Source organism: Phytophthora ramorum (assembly GCF_020800215.1).
Source record: "Phytophthora ramorum isolate Pr-102 chromosome Unknown Phyram_PR-102_s0002, whole genome shotgun sequence".
NCBI lineage: Eukaryota > Oomycota > Peronosporomycetes > Peronosporales > Peronosporaceae > Phytophthora > Phytophthora ramorum.
Genome location: NW_027150648.1, coordinates 3,959,039 through 3,973,600, shown reverse-complemented (window position 1 = coordinate 3,973,600; position 14,562 = coordinate 3,959,039). Strand labels below are relative to the sequence as shown.

Genomic DNA, 14,562 nt, shown 5'->3' with positions numbered 1-14,562 from the left:
CCTATATGACGCTCTTCGGGGAATAATGAGTTAAAAATGGGTTTCATGGAGGGACGCGTAAGTGAATCGCCAACCGACCGCCGTCCAAGAGAACAATGGACACGGTTCGGAGTGACCACTCGGAAGGCAGCCTCACTTCCAGCCGCTTCGACGACGGCAGCGCTACTGGTCGTGCGTCCCTGTCTTTCTCCAATTCCCATACCAGTCGACTTTCGACCGACAGCGCTTCGACCCGCTCCGACTACCTCTCCAACTATGAACGTCAGTTCCAGGAACGCAAAGCGGCCAAGCACAAACGCTCGGAGAAAGCCAAGCGAGAGAAGGAGAAAGCGGATCGGCAGGAATTGGTTTCAGCAGATTTGAGACGCAAAGCAGCGCGAGAAGCGGAACGACAAGCGCGTCGTCGAGAAATGGAGACCTGGCTGACGGATCCCAATGAACTGCGGCGTATCGAGCGGCGATCGCAGAAACGGAGTCGAGATCGGATGCGGACGCTGAAAGAATGGTACGTCCCGGCAACTTCAGGGCCGGCAGAGGAGGTTCAACCGGTTTTTGTTGCAGCTATGAATCAGAGTAACCAGGAGAATTCAACTCGCAACAAGATGGGGAAGCCTCTGCTGTCCAAGGAAGCGGCCGCGCTTAAAGACGAAGAGGACCGCGAGGCGTTGGAAGCTGTTCTGCAGCGAAAAGTGGCAGCTTTCACGACCAAACTGGAGTATCTGGAGCAGTTGGCGGATCCGACGCCAACGCGCGCAAAGATTCGAGCAGGACTGCCAAGACGACGACGACGTGTTGCAAGAGAAAATCTGCTTCTAGCCCCACTGGGTCCTGCACGCAGCAACTTGCAAGCCGCTAAGAGCGTTGCCAACCTGCCTTCACATTTCGACGCGAGCAGCGAAACCAAGCTGAGAGTGTCGACGTCAGTGCAGACATTTCGCCCACTATCTCGCCTTCATGTTGACAGTGAAGATGCAGAAGACGCGCTGGATGATGCTGAGGTTGAGCACTACTTACTGCATCATCGCAAGGTTGCCAAGCAAGGCTACGCGGCTGTAAAACTACAGGCAACGTGGAGAATGCACATGCGTCGGCGGAGATATCTTCCTTGGAGACAGAGACGCACTCGCCATCGGCGTGCAGTCTTTGAGCTTTGGGTGATGACGTACCGCGTAGGCAACCGGGCCCAGCGCTCGCTCCTGCGAAAGTACTTCAGTGCGTGGCATACTGACGTTGTTGAAGCTCTCCAACTGCAGGAGATGGAGCTGCATCTCTTTCGACAAGCTGCCACTCAAGCCGAGCTGCCACGCATGGTGCTCAATCTCGTGTTCACTTCCGACTGGGAAGATGACAGAGCGAAGCGTATGGCAGCAAAGGCTGCTGAAGCCGCGAAGAAGAAGGACGTCGCACCTCCGAGCAAGGCGGCTTTCCTGGGTGCCTTTCTGAGCTCCGCGTTTGGAGACGTGGAGTCTGCCTCGGACAAAGGACGCAGTCGAGTGCATCAGCTACGAGCTCAGCATCTTGCAGCCCGTGAACAAGTGAGCAAGAAGGTCGTGCAGCACATTTTCCGCCTGTGGAAACGAGTGCACGAAGCTAACAAGCGAGTCGGGCTCAACGCCCAGCTGTGTCTCAAGCGTGCTGTTCGGATGGCCTTCGGGACTCGCCAGCGTTGGCCCGCCGAAATAATGCTGTCGGTGTTTGACATCTGGGCTCGCTGGGCCAGCTTCAATCGGTGCAAGCGGCTCGGGTTGCCGCTGCCCCCTTTTGCACAGCCGAATCCGCACTGGGACATCTGGTTGCACAACTACCAGGAGCGCCAAGTCCGGTGCGTCAAGGCTGCAGCGAAGGCTCCAGGCGCACGTTTGCGACGCTTTTTCCTGAAACTTCACGCATTTGCACGTCGAGCCACCCGTGAACGGCACGTTTTATCTGTTGCTTCTGATCATTATTTGGGAACTCTGCGGCGGAAAGCACTGCTCGGGTGGCGTGAAGCGATCGCCGACAGCGCCTCCGAGAAAAAGCTCCTTCGTGGCGTCCTGCTACGCTTCCATCGCTACGCTAGCGCAAAGCGGAAGCTCCGTCCGCTCAAAGACGCTCTTCGCGAACGCCATCGAGAATGGCTGACGCGCTGTGCATGGAGAAGCTGGAAGCGTGTCGAGCTTCACGCGTGCTTCAAACGGGAACTGAATGCGTCACGCCTGGAAAACAGTCAGACATGGCGCTCGCGACTGCATCGTACGCTTGATATATGGCGAGATGAACGGGACTCACTGCTGCTCTGGAAGACGTTCGAGGCTTGGACACATTCCGTTCGTAAGCGCAAGTTGTTCCTCACGCTTCGGTCGCTTTGCACGCGTCTACAGCGGAGAAACCTTCTTCAGGGGGTCTTCGATGCGTGGAAGGCAGCAAAATGGGACCGTGTCGATGGCTTCTTGGAAGACCGGCTACGACTCGACGCGTGGGATGTCTACCGAGAACTCTCCGTCTTCTTCCCCATGATGTTCTACGGCTGCTTCTCCGATGCAGGCGCAATTTTCGGAGGCTTGCCAAGTCACATGCACGGTGACAGTACTGCCCTGCAGGGTCTGAGCCAGAGCAAGGAAGAGCTGCTGCTATCTACCTCGGGTGACGCCGTTCGACACTTCCACGGCGTGTTGGCACGTGATAGCGTGATGGAGGTCCGCAATGCCATTCTACAGGCTCGACACCTGGTAAACGCTGTCGATGACTCAACCGGGAATACGGCGCTGCATGTAGCAGCACAGATGGACGAGTCCGAGAGGCGCTTGGAGATTGTATCTCTGCTTCTAAGCGAGGGAGCAGCCACTCTGAAGCGCGTGAATCGACACGGACTCTCACCCGTGCAGCTGTCCCCTGACCCAGACACGCGCTTCCTGCTAGCTAAAGGCATTTTCGCTTTCCACTCGCGGAATTCCCTGAACCGTGAGGTGGTTGAAGAAAAGACTGAGAACGATGGCCGCTTGCTGTGGTGTATGGTGGCGCTCATGGCGAGAGAGTGGGGGGCGGGGCTTCGCATTCCTGCTGAGGTGAGAACCGGCCAGTGGCATAGTACGCTGCGTGACGAGCTGTGGCTACGGCAGAAGCACATTCGGTTCGCTCCTGAGTCGACGTTTGTGTCTGCTGTATTGCGTTCTCGTGGGTTTTTAAACGCTCTCAAGACGCGCGTGTGTGTATCACACTACGACTTGTTGCATCCTGGTCTTCCTCAAAAGCCTTTGAAGGTGAAGGAAAACCCACACGAAGCCCGAGAGCGACGGTATTTGGAGTGGGAAGAGCGCTCTCAGATCAAAAGAGCGCGAGCTAGCGAGACGGGCAGCTACGAAGCGTATGCTCGCTATCTCTTGGCGGCAACACTTGACACTGAGACCTGTGAGCAAGAGCTCATACCTAGTTTCGTGGGACTGCTCTTCTCGCTGGAATTCGCTGTGGATGATGTGCTTTTACAGGCCCGTCAACTTGAAAATGACTGTGCAACGGCTGAAGATGAGCTGTGGTCGCTCTATCAGCGTATCCAGCGAGCTGAGCGAGCGTGGACTGCACTCTTCTCTCAGGCAAACGACTCGACTGCAAAAGGTGAAGTCGGAATGCTTCGACTCTTTTCGGATGACGCGGATGCAGACCTCTTCTTCCGAAGAGAGATATTTCTGCTAGAGTTTGAGGAGTTCCAGTCAAGGGATTGCCACGAGAGCAAAGATGGAATGGATATTCAACAGGAAGCGCTTGTGCTGGAGATTGACCCGCTCATAATTCGGACGAAGCGAAAGCTACGAAAGGCTGAAAAGAAGATCAAAAGAGTCCAAGACCAGATTGATGACAGGGAAAGAGAGTATCGTGAGGCCTTGCTTGAAACTGCGAGACGAGTGGAGCGTATCACTACGACGCGAATGGCTCTGGAGCATGCACATTTACGGATGGCCAGGTCTTTGCTGAAGCACAGTGACGTTGGAGCTGTGGTTTCCCGCTTAGAGCATGCCAAGCAGGGGCTACAGAACGGGAGTACACTGCCAGATCAAGGTTTGGGTGATACATCTCGAGTTCTCGATGTGCTACCGCCATTTGTTGCCGCAATGCCGACCGAAGAGCGCAGAGCGTTCTTGAAAGAGGAGATGGCAAGGTACTCGACCATGTTTCAGACAAGAGTCGTGCTGGAGGAGACTCGTGGTGCGGCAAAGAATACGGTGGACAGTTCCCAAGAACTGGAGACGGAAGGGCTGCCAGACGCACTACATCCGCTGCAAAAGGAAGCAGCCGGCAAAGTCCACAGGCTTTTGGTATTGAATTTGTTCCGTTCATGCTGCTGTTGGCTCGCAGAGAACATGAGCGCTATGCAGAAAGCGGTCGCCGAAGAGAGCGACAGCGGCAGTGAAGGCAGCGACACGGAACAAGCTCCGACCGCAGAAGTTTTTAACGCAACCAGGAGGAACAGTGTCAAGACGGCGCATGTACTAAACGCCGCTGGAGCTCTGTTGAGCGATGGATTGTCGCGGCGCCGCAGTAGTATCAAGAATACAAGACGCGTCCTCGAGACGTACCATCGAGGGTGCTCAATTGTGGACATGCTCGACTCGGATGGAGAAGTCATGAACGCAACGTATGCAGCAAGTGCTACATTACTCTTCGAAGAAGAACGCCGGGCAGCTCAAGCGGCCGAGTGTGAACGGCTCCGTACCAAGAAGATAGAAACAGTGTCCACAATTTATGAGCGGAACCCGATCACTGGTGAGCTCGAAGTGCCTCCTGATCACATCGTGGACATTAACGCGATCCCAGATTCAGCACCAACGGATACGGCACCAGTACTTGAGACGAATGAAATGCCTCGCAACCGTAAGAAAGAGGAGCTCCGGCGTGCGATGATGCACCAACCTCTTCAGCGTAGCAGCGACAGCGATAGTGATGACAGCATGGATCCAACACAAAACAGTTTGCTACCAGTTATCCACGGCGCCGGATTTCACTTCGGAAACTTCGTTGCTGGTGATGGATCCTGCTTGAAAGACGAGCACATACAAGACAACGTCGAACCAAACCGTTTAGCACCGCTACAGAAACAACCCCAAGACGCAGCTACCACTGAAGCGATGTGGAAGCGTGGAGGAGTGAGACTCGCAGATGGTTCTGCCCCGAGTATCAAGGAAGTGTTGGCTCACGCCCATCGATTGAGCACGTCCAAGGGAAAACTTCGGCCGGGAAGTCGACCCCAAGGAGAGATCTTGCAAGTCCCCCCGGAATTTCCGCTACCACCGGAAGAAGTCCCGGTATCTCAACTTAGGTTGCCGTCAGAAAGAAAAGAACCCGCCAGCCCCTTACAAGTTGGAGATTCCAACCCAGTGAACGAGCAGGAGAAAGCTAAGCGGCTGAGCTCGATGGTGGGAAATCGCCGCCTTCTTGCTCGTGCGTCGTCGTTGTCGTGCCTTCCACCAGACACCAATTCTATCTCGACGTCACTTGAGGCTACAGCAAAAACTGGGACAGAGCTACTGCTGAAAACGATTGCGCCTCCCTTGGGTGCGCATGTAAACGACTCTCAAAGTGGGAAGGGGGTGTCAGAGGAGTATGTCATACCAGTGGTTCAGATTAGCATGCGCAGCAGACCGAGTTCCGGGATTGCAGTACCAACAGGGCGTGGAACCACTCGAGAGGAAGATGGTAACGTTGTCTCGAGTTCTCAGTCTCAAGACCAAGAGCAGGAGCAGGAGCAGGAGCAGGAGCTGAAAGTGGACGAAGAGGCTGTGGAAGTAAACAGCAGCGACAGTGAGAACCTGGACGCGGATAAAGAGCTGATGGAAGTCCATGAAGATGGAAAACGGGAGCAGCTGGCAGTCGACATACCCGAGCCAACAATTCAATCGCCTGTTGTTCAGATCAGCACGTCAGAGTCACTGACGCAGACTGGATCGCCACCAACTCACGGCGGTGTAAATCGGTCAGTTCAAAGTGACTCACTCGTTAACTCGGCCAGCACTTTGATCAAATGGGAGGAGACGACAACTCTTGAAGCTTTCCCACTGCAAGTGGTTCCTACCACTCAGTCGAGGCCCGTCTCCGTTGTAGGAGAGCAGCGAAACTCAATGGACCGGGAGAAGGGGTCACTTGTGCCACGAGTTGGCAGTGTTCACGTAGCAAAGGCGGAGACTCATGGTCGGGATCATGATGAGCTTCCAAGGACGCGTTTTGTGTTGGATGACAGCTCTCAGCAGTTGTTAGAACTGCCGTCTGAGGATGTGAACGAAGCGTTCACTGTCCAAGGGAAAGCACTTACTGTGGCGAAAAAGCAAAAGAGGATGATCCACAGAAGCAGCACCACTGGAGCACCGGGTACCGTTGTAAAAGCCAAGCGATACCCGAAAGAAGGGCAGCATCCTGTGCAGACCAGTACGATAAATATTATCGACATCAACTCGGCAGACTCATTGCGATTGACGCCTTCAATCAAGGTGAGAGTCGTCACCAAACCTGCAAAGCGAGAGGAGGACGTTCCGGAACCCCCTGAGATTGGGATCGACTTGTCCGTGGCAGAGTTGTCTCCAAGCGAGAACTCCTCACCGCCACCTCCCAAGCCTTTTGTGAAGCTCGAAAGCGCAGTAGACATCGAGACGCATTCAGTTGCTTCGTCTCCGTTGCAGTTGGATGGCATGGGGTTAAGAAACAGCGTGAATACCTTGAGCACGACAAGTAAAAGCGAAACTACCGAGCAAGACCTACAGCAAATTTCGTCTCCTTCCCAACTACCTGGAACGGCACGAGCTTCTCGTGTACTAGCTCGTCCAAACCGAAACTGTGCGCCAGTCGACCCTCTGTCTTTATCTGTTGCAGATCTTACGCTACAAGGAGCACGGATGACCCCAAAGACTAGCAGGGCGAAAACTGTCGAGAACTCGCTGGAGTCTACGGGATTCGAAGGGATGGGGCCAGTATCAAAGGCCGAGAAGGAGAGGGTCTGGCAGGAATTTGTCGGCGAGCCACTTTCAGCAAGTGTCCACGACGCCTACGCGACTCTGTATCCCCAGACGTACCACCAATCTATTACTACGGAGACACACAATTATCACGGAAACGAAGTACTTCCAGCTCATAGTCGAGCAGTCAAGAAAACTCCTTCTCAGCCTACGCCACTTACAACTGAGTCCTCACCTTTGAGTCACTTGGCGTTGCGAGCGGGCTCTACTCGTCAGCCAGTGCAAAACGCGAGTGAGCTAGACAAGAAGTTCTGGAGCGCAGTGGAAGGCTATCGAGCAATTGGAAGTTCCCCGTTGATCCCGTTAGATGCTGCCACCATTGCCCAGCGTCGCCAAGATAAGGCTAAAGCCATCTACGACCAATTCTTCCGTGGCCAAAGAGCTGTCCCTGGCGCCGGAGACTATCGTGGACTGGCATTGGCGTGGTTGGAAATGTACCCCAAGGAGGTGGCGGACGTGCGCCGACAGCTGTCGATTGCCCCCAAAGCACTTTTTGATGAGCTCCAGCGCACGGCAGAGCTCCAAATCTCCGCAGCTCTCGCTAAACAACATGCAGATGAAGCACTTGGCTAGGAGATTTATCGGAGACTTTTTACCACATTGACGGCCTTTTATTGACTCCAGTGGGCACTGCCACGAACAGCGCTCGCTTCTGACTGTAGTTAATTGATAACCTGACAATCGATTTCGAGAACGGTGGAAAGTACTAGGACAATTCGGTGGCGAGAGGACGCTGATAACTGACGGGTATAACCGCACAAGAAAAGAGAATGAGGACATTTCTTCGTTTGTTGTACCATTTTCAGGCTTCACACACATGGTCGCCTACAACTTGGGCGGACCAACGCCACTCTCCGCAGCGCCGACCATGCCGCCATCACCTGTCCCAACATTCACTCACGCCTTGGACGCCATGAAAATGGCCAACCCGCACAGGGATCGCCTGACTCATGTCCGCGAAAAAGGTTGCTCCATCACGTACGCAGTGCCTTCCGTCAGTCTGGACGGGACGTACCGGTGCAATACCGTTCACGAGAATATTGCAATCGACGAGCGAGTTTAGCTGCCAGACCGCGCGTCGGGTGTTGGGCCGCCCCCATGGACGAGTCACACGCCATCGTGTTGATCTTCAGTGGTCTCAATCTACCGATAGACCCAAAGTTGATGATCGCAGTGATACTACGCATACTTTCCGCCCCGAATCATCCTGTTGTCATAGAATTTTAAATAGCTCGCGTAGTATTTAGAAGCGAGGACATCTTCAGGCTTGACCTTGCCGAAAATCCACCTGTGGTACAGTGCCAGCCTCTTCAGCTTGGCGCCAAACGTCTTGGCTGCCGCGGGCACAGTAATACCTCTTTCCTCGTCGCCGTCAGCCATTTTGGCTCCGCGAAGGGAGGCCTTAACAGGGGCTGCAATTTCTTCGGTAGTGAGCGAGCGCTCCCACTGAGTGGCACCAGGTGACATGACCTCCTTCGTCGTCTTGGTCTGCTCGAGGACAGCGTCCCCCGTGGCGGGGACGGAGGCTGTAGCTGCGTTACCGCTTGCGAGGAGGGTGGCCGCAGCAGCCACTAGGACGATGTAGGAGAGACGCATCACCGGTTAATGGTTGCTCTTGAACACTCTTGGTACTTGGGTTCTTTGGACTAGGGAGCAAATTGCGAAGTGAGACTGGAACTGTTGGCGTTCTTCTTGCGCTCAGCAAAGCGAGCAGTCAGGATGAATGGCCGAGATAAGTGTCTTATGACGGAGGAACGTACAGCATGGCAATCCCGGTAGGGGGGAGGGGTGAAATGCAATCCAAAGAAAGCCGCTCCTGAATTCTCTCATCTGGCGAATTCAAAGCTCGTCTTGTTGAGGACCTGGCTCGAAAATAGCGCTCGGCCCTGCATCACGGGCATCCCGCGGGACTTGCATGGACTCTCTTCGCGCACTCGCTCGAGCGACTGCTTTTGTGAAGCGCACAGGTTCAAAGGCCATGATAGTGCATGACATCCGTCCTCCACATCTCAAGATCTTGCGATCCAGAAACATGTACTAGTACTACTAATAGCACATGTACAGACTCGTCAGGAACGGCCATCAACGTTATTGCGATGGGAATCCCACGATTACGAGACACTCATGGTGACTCGCAATCAAGCTGTTTCGACGCCGCAACGATGTATCCACGGATTTGAAGTATAGTAGACGAGCTGGGACTGTCGAAGTGGAGGACTCCACCGGATGCCTTGGTATCAGAACATACACACTGTACTCTGAAGACATATTTGTGATTGTACTACGTGTATTATAACAAGTACATGTAAGCAGCACAGTCAGCGTATGCGAACACTACGGACTGAAGATTCGGTTTTCAAGTTTCTCCGCGTGCACCTCCGTAGTCAAACCCACAACACAAAATGTTTCTACTATATCGGTCGCCGCTCTTTCGCGAACAGCAATGTTGAAGCGATCAACTTGAAGACCAATGATATTCTACCTAACTGACTCGGTTCACTCGCTTCCTGAAACGTATGCCGGTATCAAATTCCTGGGAGTCCATACACGGCCATAAAGCGCGACAACGGCGACAACGGTCATGGCGGAGGGAGGACGGTCAAGGTTCCTGACTTGGGGAAGATGACCAACGGCTTCGAAGTATAATATAAACGATTTGTTCAAGAGGCGGGGAAACCGAAAGAGAGCTCCAACCTTTTGACAAAACGACGTACCACAGTGAGCTGCTCAATCCTCCTCCCTTTCCAAATTTGACAAGTCAAACTTTGCCGTATCAATATCCAACCGACCGACGTTCAACAAAACAATGGACACGGTTCGGAGTGACCACTCGGAAGGCAGCCTCACTTCCAGCCGCTTCGACGACGGCAGCGCTACTGATCGCGCATCCCTGTCTTTCTCCAATTCCCATACCAGTCGACTTTCGACCGACAGCGCTTCGACCCGCTCCGACTACCTCTCCAACTATGAACGTCAGTTCCAGGAACGCAAAGCGGCCAAGCACAAACGCTCGGAGAAAGCCAAGCGAGAGAAGGAGAAAGCGGATCGGCAAGAATTGGTTTCAGCAGATTTGAGACGCAAAGCAGCGCGAGAAGCGGAACGACAAGCGCGTCGTCGAGAAATGGAGACCTGGCTGACGGATCCCAATGAGCTGCGGCGTATCGAGCGGCGATCGCAGAAACGGAGTCGAGATCGGATGCGGACGCTGAAAGAATGGTACGTCCCGGCAACTTCAGGGCCGGCAGAGGAGGTTCAACCGGTTTTTGTTGCAGCTATGAATCAGAGCAACCAGGAGAATTCAACTCGCAACAAGATGGGGAAGCCTCTGCTGTCCAAGGAAGCGGCCGCGCTTAAAGACGAAGAGGACCGCGAGGCGTTGGAAGCTGTTCTGCAGCGAAAAGTGGCAGCTTTCACGACCAAACTGGAGTATCTGGAGCAGTTGGCGGATCCGACGCCAACGCGCGCAAAGATTCGAGCAGGACTGCCAAGACGACGACGACGTGTTGCAAGAGAAAATCTGCTTCTAGTCCCACTGGGTCCTGCACGCAGCAACTTGCAAGCCGCTAAGAGCGTTGCCAACCTGCCTTCACATTTCGACGCGAGCAGCGAAACCAAGCTGAGAGTGTCGACGTCAGTGCAGACATTTCGCCCACTATCTCGCCTTCATGTTGACAGTGAAGATGCAGAAGACGCGCTGGATGATGCTGAGGTTGAGCACTACTTACTGCATCATCGCAAGGTTGCCAAGCAAGGCTACGCGGCTGTAAAACTACAGGCAACGTGGAGAATGCACATTCGACCGGAGGAGTGGCAATTCTGGGGGGGGGGGGGGGGGCTTGCAAGATCTCTCCTTGGGGTCGACTTCCGGGTCGAAGTTTTCCCTTGGACGTGCTCAATCGATGGGCGTGAGCCAACACTTCCTTGATACTCGGGGCAGAACCATCTGCGAGTCTCACTCCTCCACGCTTCCACATCGCTTCAGTGGTAGCTGCGTCTTGGGGTTGTTTCTGTAGCGGTGTGAAATGGTTTGGTTCGACGTTGTCTTGTATGTGCTCGTCTTTCAAGCAGGATCCATCACCAGCAACGAAGTTTCCGAAGTGAAATCCGGCGCCGTGGATAACTGGTAGCAAACTGTTTTGTGTTGGATCCATGCTGTCATCACTATCGCTGTCGCTGCTACGCTGAAGACGTTGGTGCATCATCGCACGCCGGAGCTCCTCTTTCTTACGGTTGCGAGGCATTTCATTCGTCTCAAGTACTGGTACCGTCTCCGATGGTGCTGAATCTGGGATCGCGTTAATGTCCACGATGTGATCAGGAGGCACTTCGAGCTCACCAGTGATCGGGTTCCGCTCATAAATTGTGGACACTGTTTCTACCTTCTTAGTACGAACTCCGTTGCTGGCTGGTTTTTGTTGCAATTGATGACGTGCCTCTGGTAGCTATTCCATTTCCGAGTTCTTGTACACTGCCCATCTTATTCTTCGTAGCAGCACGAGTCTCCTCCAACACAACTCTTCTTTGAAACACGGTCGAATTCCATGCTATCCATCTCCTTTTTCAAGGACACCTCGCCTCTTCGGTCGTCATTGCGCCAACACATAATAATACATATCGACTTGCGAGTGCGTTGAATGAGGGCGATAGCCAATGACTCCTGTTCGTGAGTTTAGCGATGACCGATCAAACTCACGTGGTTACGGCACCTCGTCTAGTCGAGCGAGGGGTATAACAGATCCAAAATGGACAAGCACATGTATGTAACCAGTTCGCGATATGGAGATAAAACTTCCTGGTGAGTGCAACACGCGGCTCGCTGTGGAATTCAGCGCCGAGGCCGCCTTCACAATTAGCGCGCGGCTTGCTTCGCGGGCTCCGTGCGCAAGGTCTGGCGTGTCTTCGCGCGCTCACACCCCTCGCCTTAGTTGGTTGAGTGTGTCTGCGTACATAGTCTGAAAAGAGCACTGCGATATCAACGTATCAAACCCCATGCTTATCATGAGGGGGTTCCGCACTCGGAACTTGGCGGCGCGCCCCACAGGCTGAGGGTCAGCGGGTGTACAGCTGTCTGATCCCCCTCGGAGGGGCCCTCCCCCAGCAAAGAAGAGGTCGTTGCGCACCCGTAGGTGCCATTCTGGTGCGCGTAGGGTGGTTGTAAGGCCCTAGAAGGCCATTATTCTGGAGGCCAATTGAGGTCATCTGGGCATCCCAAGATCATCCCAGCCGAAGATAAGGCTCTGTCGTGCCATAGCCTATTCAATGTTTTTGTACGGGGTACATGTATCATCTTGATGGGATGATTCTGGGATGCCTCGATGGGCCCAAAGGATAATCCCATCATCAAGATGATACCCTTTACAATTCCCATCTAGATTTTACGATTGGGCCAGTTGAGACATCCCAGAATCATCCCATCAAGATGATACTCTTTACAAATAGGACGAGTATACCGCCACATACTATTCTATGGGAAGGACATGTATGCGGCTCGAGAGAGAGATTCGCATGTGCAGTATGTGGTTCAAGAATATACATACGGAATTTACACGATAAATCCTGCGGGAATCGATCCAGTAACTTGTTACAGAGTTCCCAAATCCACGAACAATTTTTTTAACCTTGGACTATTTATTGAACCGACCGACGGGGGGGGGGCTCTGTCGGAGTTCCCAATTTGGAGTTCAAAGTCAAAGTCAGTCTATGTACCCCTCACTACTCTACTGTGATGATTTGTGCCGGTATCACCAAGCAAGGTGTTTTACTGTTCGTTTGCCCGAAAACTGCACCATCGACTTCTGCTGCTCTTTCGACCTCAACTCAGCTCTAAAGCTCGCTGCTCACGGAGTCCGATATTAGTATATCTAGAAAACACAAGACACCCCATTGCGTCGATGCTAACAAAACACTGAGCCATCCATTCGGTAGTGGCGCTTGAATAAAGGGATACCGTATTCCTTATGTGATTGACGACGTTCAGTCATTAGCCGCAAATCAGCCGATCATAATGCTTTACTTTATTTAGGCGACATTGCATTGCATCCTATGCAGGCAACTTGCATGCTCGTGAATAGCCCCAGTTCACTTCAAAAATATGCCTGTCGTCATTTCACGACTCGTCAATCACATCAGGAATACGGTTCAGTGCATGTACACCTGTAAAGTTGCATCAAACAGTTGATAATTGATCACGCCCGCAAGCGCACGTTCGGGAGTCAACTTGCGGGATCGGTACGATAGTTCTAAGATAGCAGATAGGCTTCCCCGATGGGGCTCTCTATCACGACAGAGGACAGAGGATATTTGCACCACATCAGCTTAATTTGGCTAGTCGTATGTCTTGCTTTTTGTACGCTATGTTGGTTTGTGACCCGCAATGAACAGAGCAAAATCTCTATCTTGAGATGTGGAGGACGGATGTCATGCACTATCATGGCCTTTGAACCTGTGCGCTTCACAAAAGCAGTCGCTCGAGCGAGTGCGCGAAGAGAGTCCATGCAAGTCCCGCGGGATGCCCGTGATGCAGGGCCGAGCGCTATTTTCGAGCCAGGTCCTCAACAAGACGAGCTTTGAATTCGCCAGATGAGAGAATTCAGGAGCGGCTTTCTTTGGATTGCATTTCACCCCTCCCCCCTACCGGGATTGCCATGCTGTACGTTCCTCCGTCATAAGACACTTATCTCGGCCATTCATCCTGACTGCTCGCTTTGCTGAGCGCAAGAAGAACGCCAACAGTTCCAGTCTCACTTCGCAATTTGCTCCCTAGTCCAAAGAACCCAAGTACCAAGAGTGTTCAAGAGCAACCATTAACCGGTGATGCGTCTCTCCTACATCGTCCTAGTGGCTGCTGCGGCCACCCTCCTCGCAAGCGGTAACGCAGCTACAGCCTCCGTCCCCGCCACGGGGGACTCGACCATGGCATCGTCAGACTTGGTAGCTTCGCTTGGTACGACGGCCCAGGACGTCGGCGGTGAAAAGAGGTTTTTGCGCAAACACAAAGACGAAGTTGACGAGGAGGATGACGATGAAGAAAGAAAGAAGCCCCCCCGGCTTCTTTGACTCGCAGAGGCTGGAAAAGATGTTGGGAAACCGGATATACAGCACCCCTGGAACGAACCTCAGGCCTCTGAACCCTAAAACGTCCAGTAACCGTGTCAAAACCGGTGTAAAATTCGGTTTGTCGGGGTATCTGGTTCTCACCCGAATTTAGAGGCAAAGTTGATCCAATATCCCACGTTCGCTCCGAAAATAAAGAGAACCCGTCAGTGTTCCACGATCTGGATCTTTCTATTGGCTGATAACACCCCTGAGTTAGGTATTCTCTAGGGTCTAAAATCATGATTGGCTTCGGGCAATTGCGATCTTCCTAGCAGCCGCGCCACAGGTGCCAAACCGTTCTTGCCGCTGCGTGCAAGTGGTCGCAGTCCTCGTGCCCGTACCTCGTGTTGCGACCCACAGTCGTTACCGTCCCTCGGTATTTCGAGCTCCAGCGCGAACAAGTTGCCGTCGCCCTCCAACAATGTGGCGAAGGACCAGGGCTCAAACAGAAGAAGCTGCGGCCACGCGACTCCCAGACGAACTCGTGACA

At 53.4% G+C, this 14,562-nt stretch overlaps 4 protein-coding genes across 4 annotated transcripts; 3 read left to right on the top strand and 1 right to left on the bottom strand.

Moving 5' to 3' along the window:
* Positions 1–95: 95 nt before the first annotated feature.
* On the top strand, positions 96–7,550 carry KRP23_2707 (uncharacterized protein; the record flags this gene model as incomplete). The annotated part of the gene is made up of 1 exon (XM_067887473.1): positions 96–7,550. One exon carries the CDS (start codon positions 96–98, stop codon positions 7,548–7,550), a length of 7,455 nt encoding a protein of 2,484 aa, XP_067750058.1.
* Positions 7,551–8,156: 606 nt separating this feature from the next.
* On the bottom strand, positions 8,157–8,573 carry KRP23_2706 (uncharacterized protein; the record flags this gene model as incomplete). The annotated part of the gene is made up of 1 exon (XM_067895818.1): positions 8,157–8,573. The coding sequence occupies one exon, from the start codon at positions 8,571–8,573 to the stop codon at positions 8,157–8,159; it is 417 nt and encodes a 138-aa protein (XP_067750057.1).
* Positions 8,574–9,783: 1,210 nt separating this feature from the next.
* Positions 9,784–10,902, top strand: KRP23_2705 (uncharacterized protein; the record flags this gene model as incomplete). The annotated part of the gene is made up of 1 exon (XM_067887472.1): positions 9,784–10,902. The coding sequence occupies one exon, from the start codon at positions 9,784–9,786 to the stop codon at positions 10,900–10,902; it is 1,119 nt and encodes a 372-aa protein (XP_067750056.1).
* Positions 10,903–13,790: 2,888 nt separating this feature from the next.
* Positions 13,791–14,033, top strand: KRP23_2704 (uncharacterized protein; the record flags this gene model as incomplete). The annotated part of the gene is made up of 1 exon (XM_067895817.1): positions 13,791–14,033. The coding sequence occupies one exon, from the start codon at positions 13,791–13,793 to the stop codon at positions 14,031–14,033; it is 243 nt and encodes an 80-aa protein (XP_067750055.1).
* Positions 14,034–14,562: the final 529 nt, after the last annotated feature.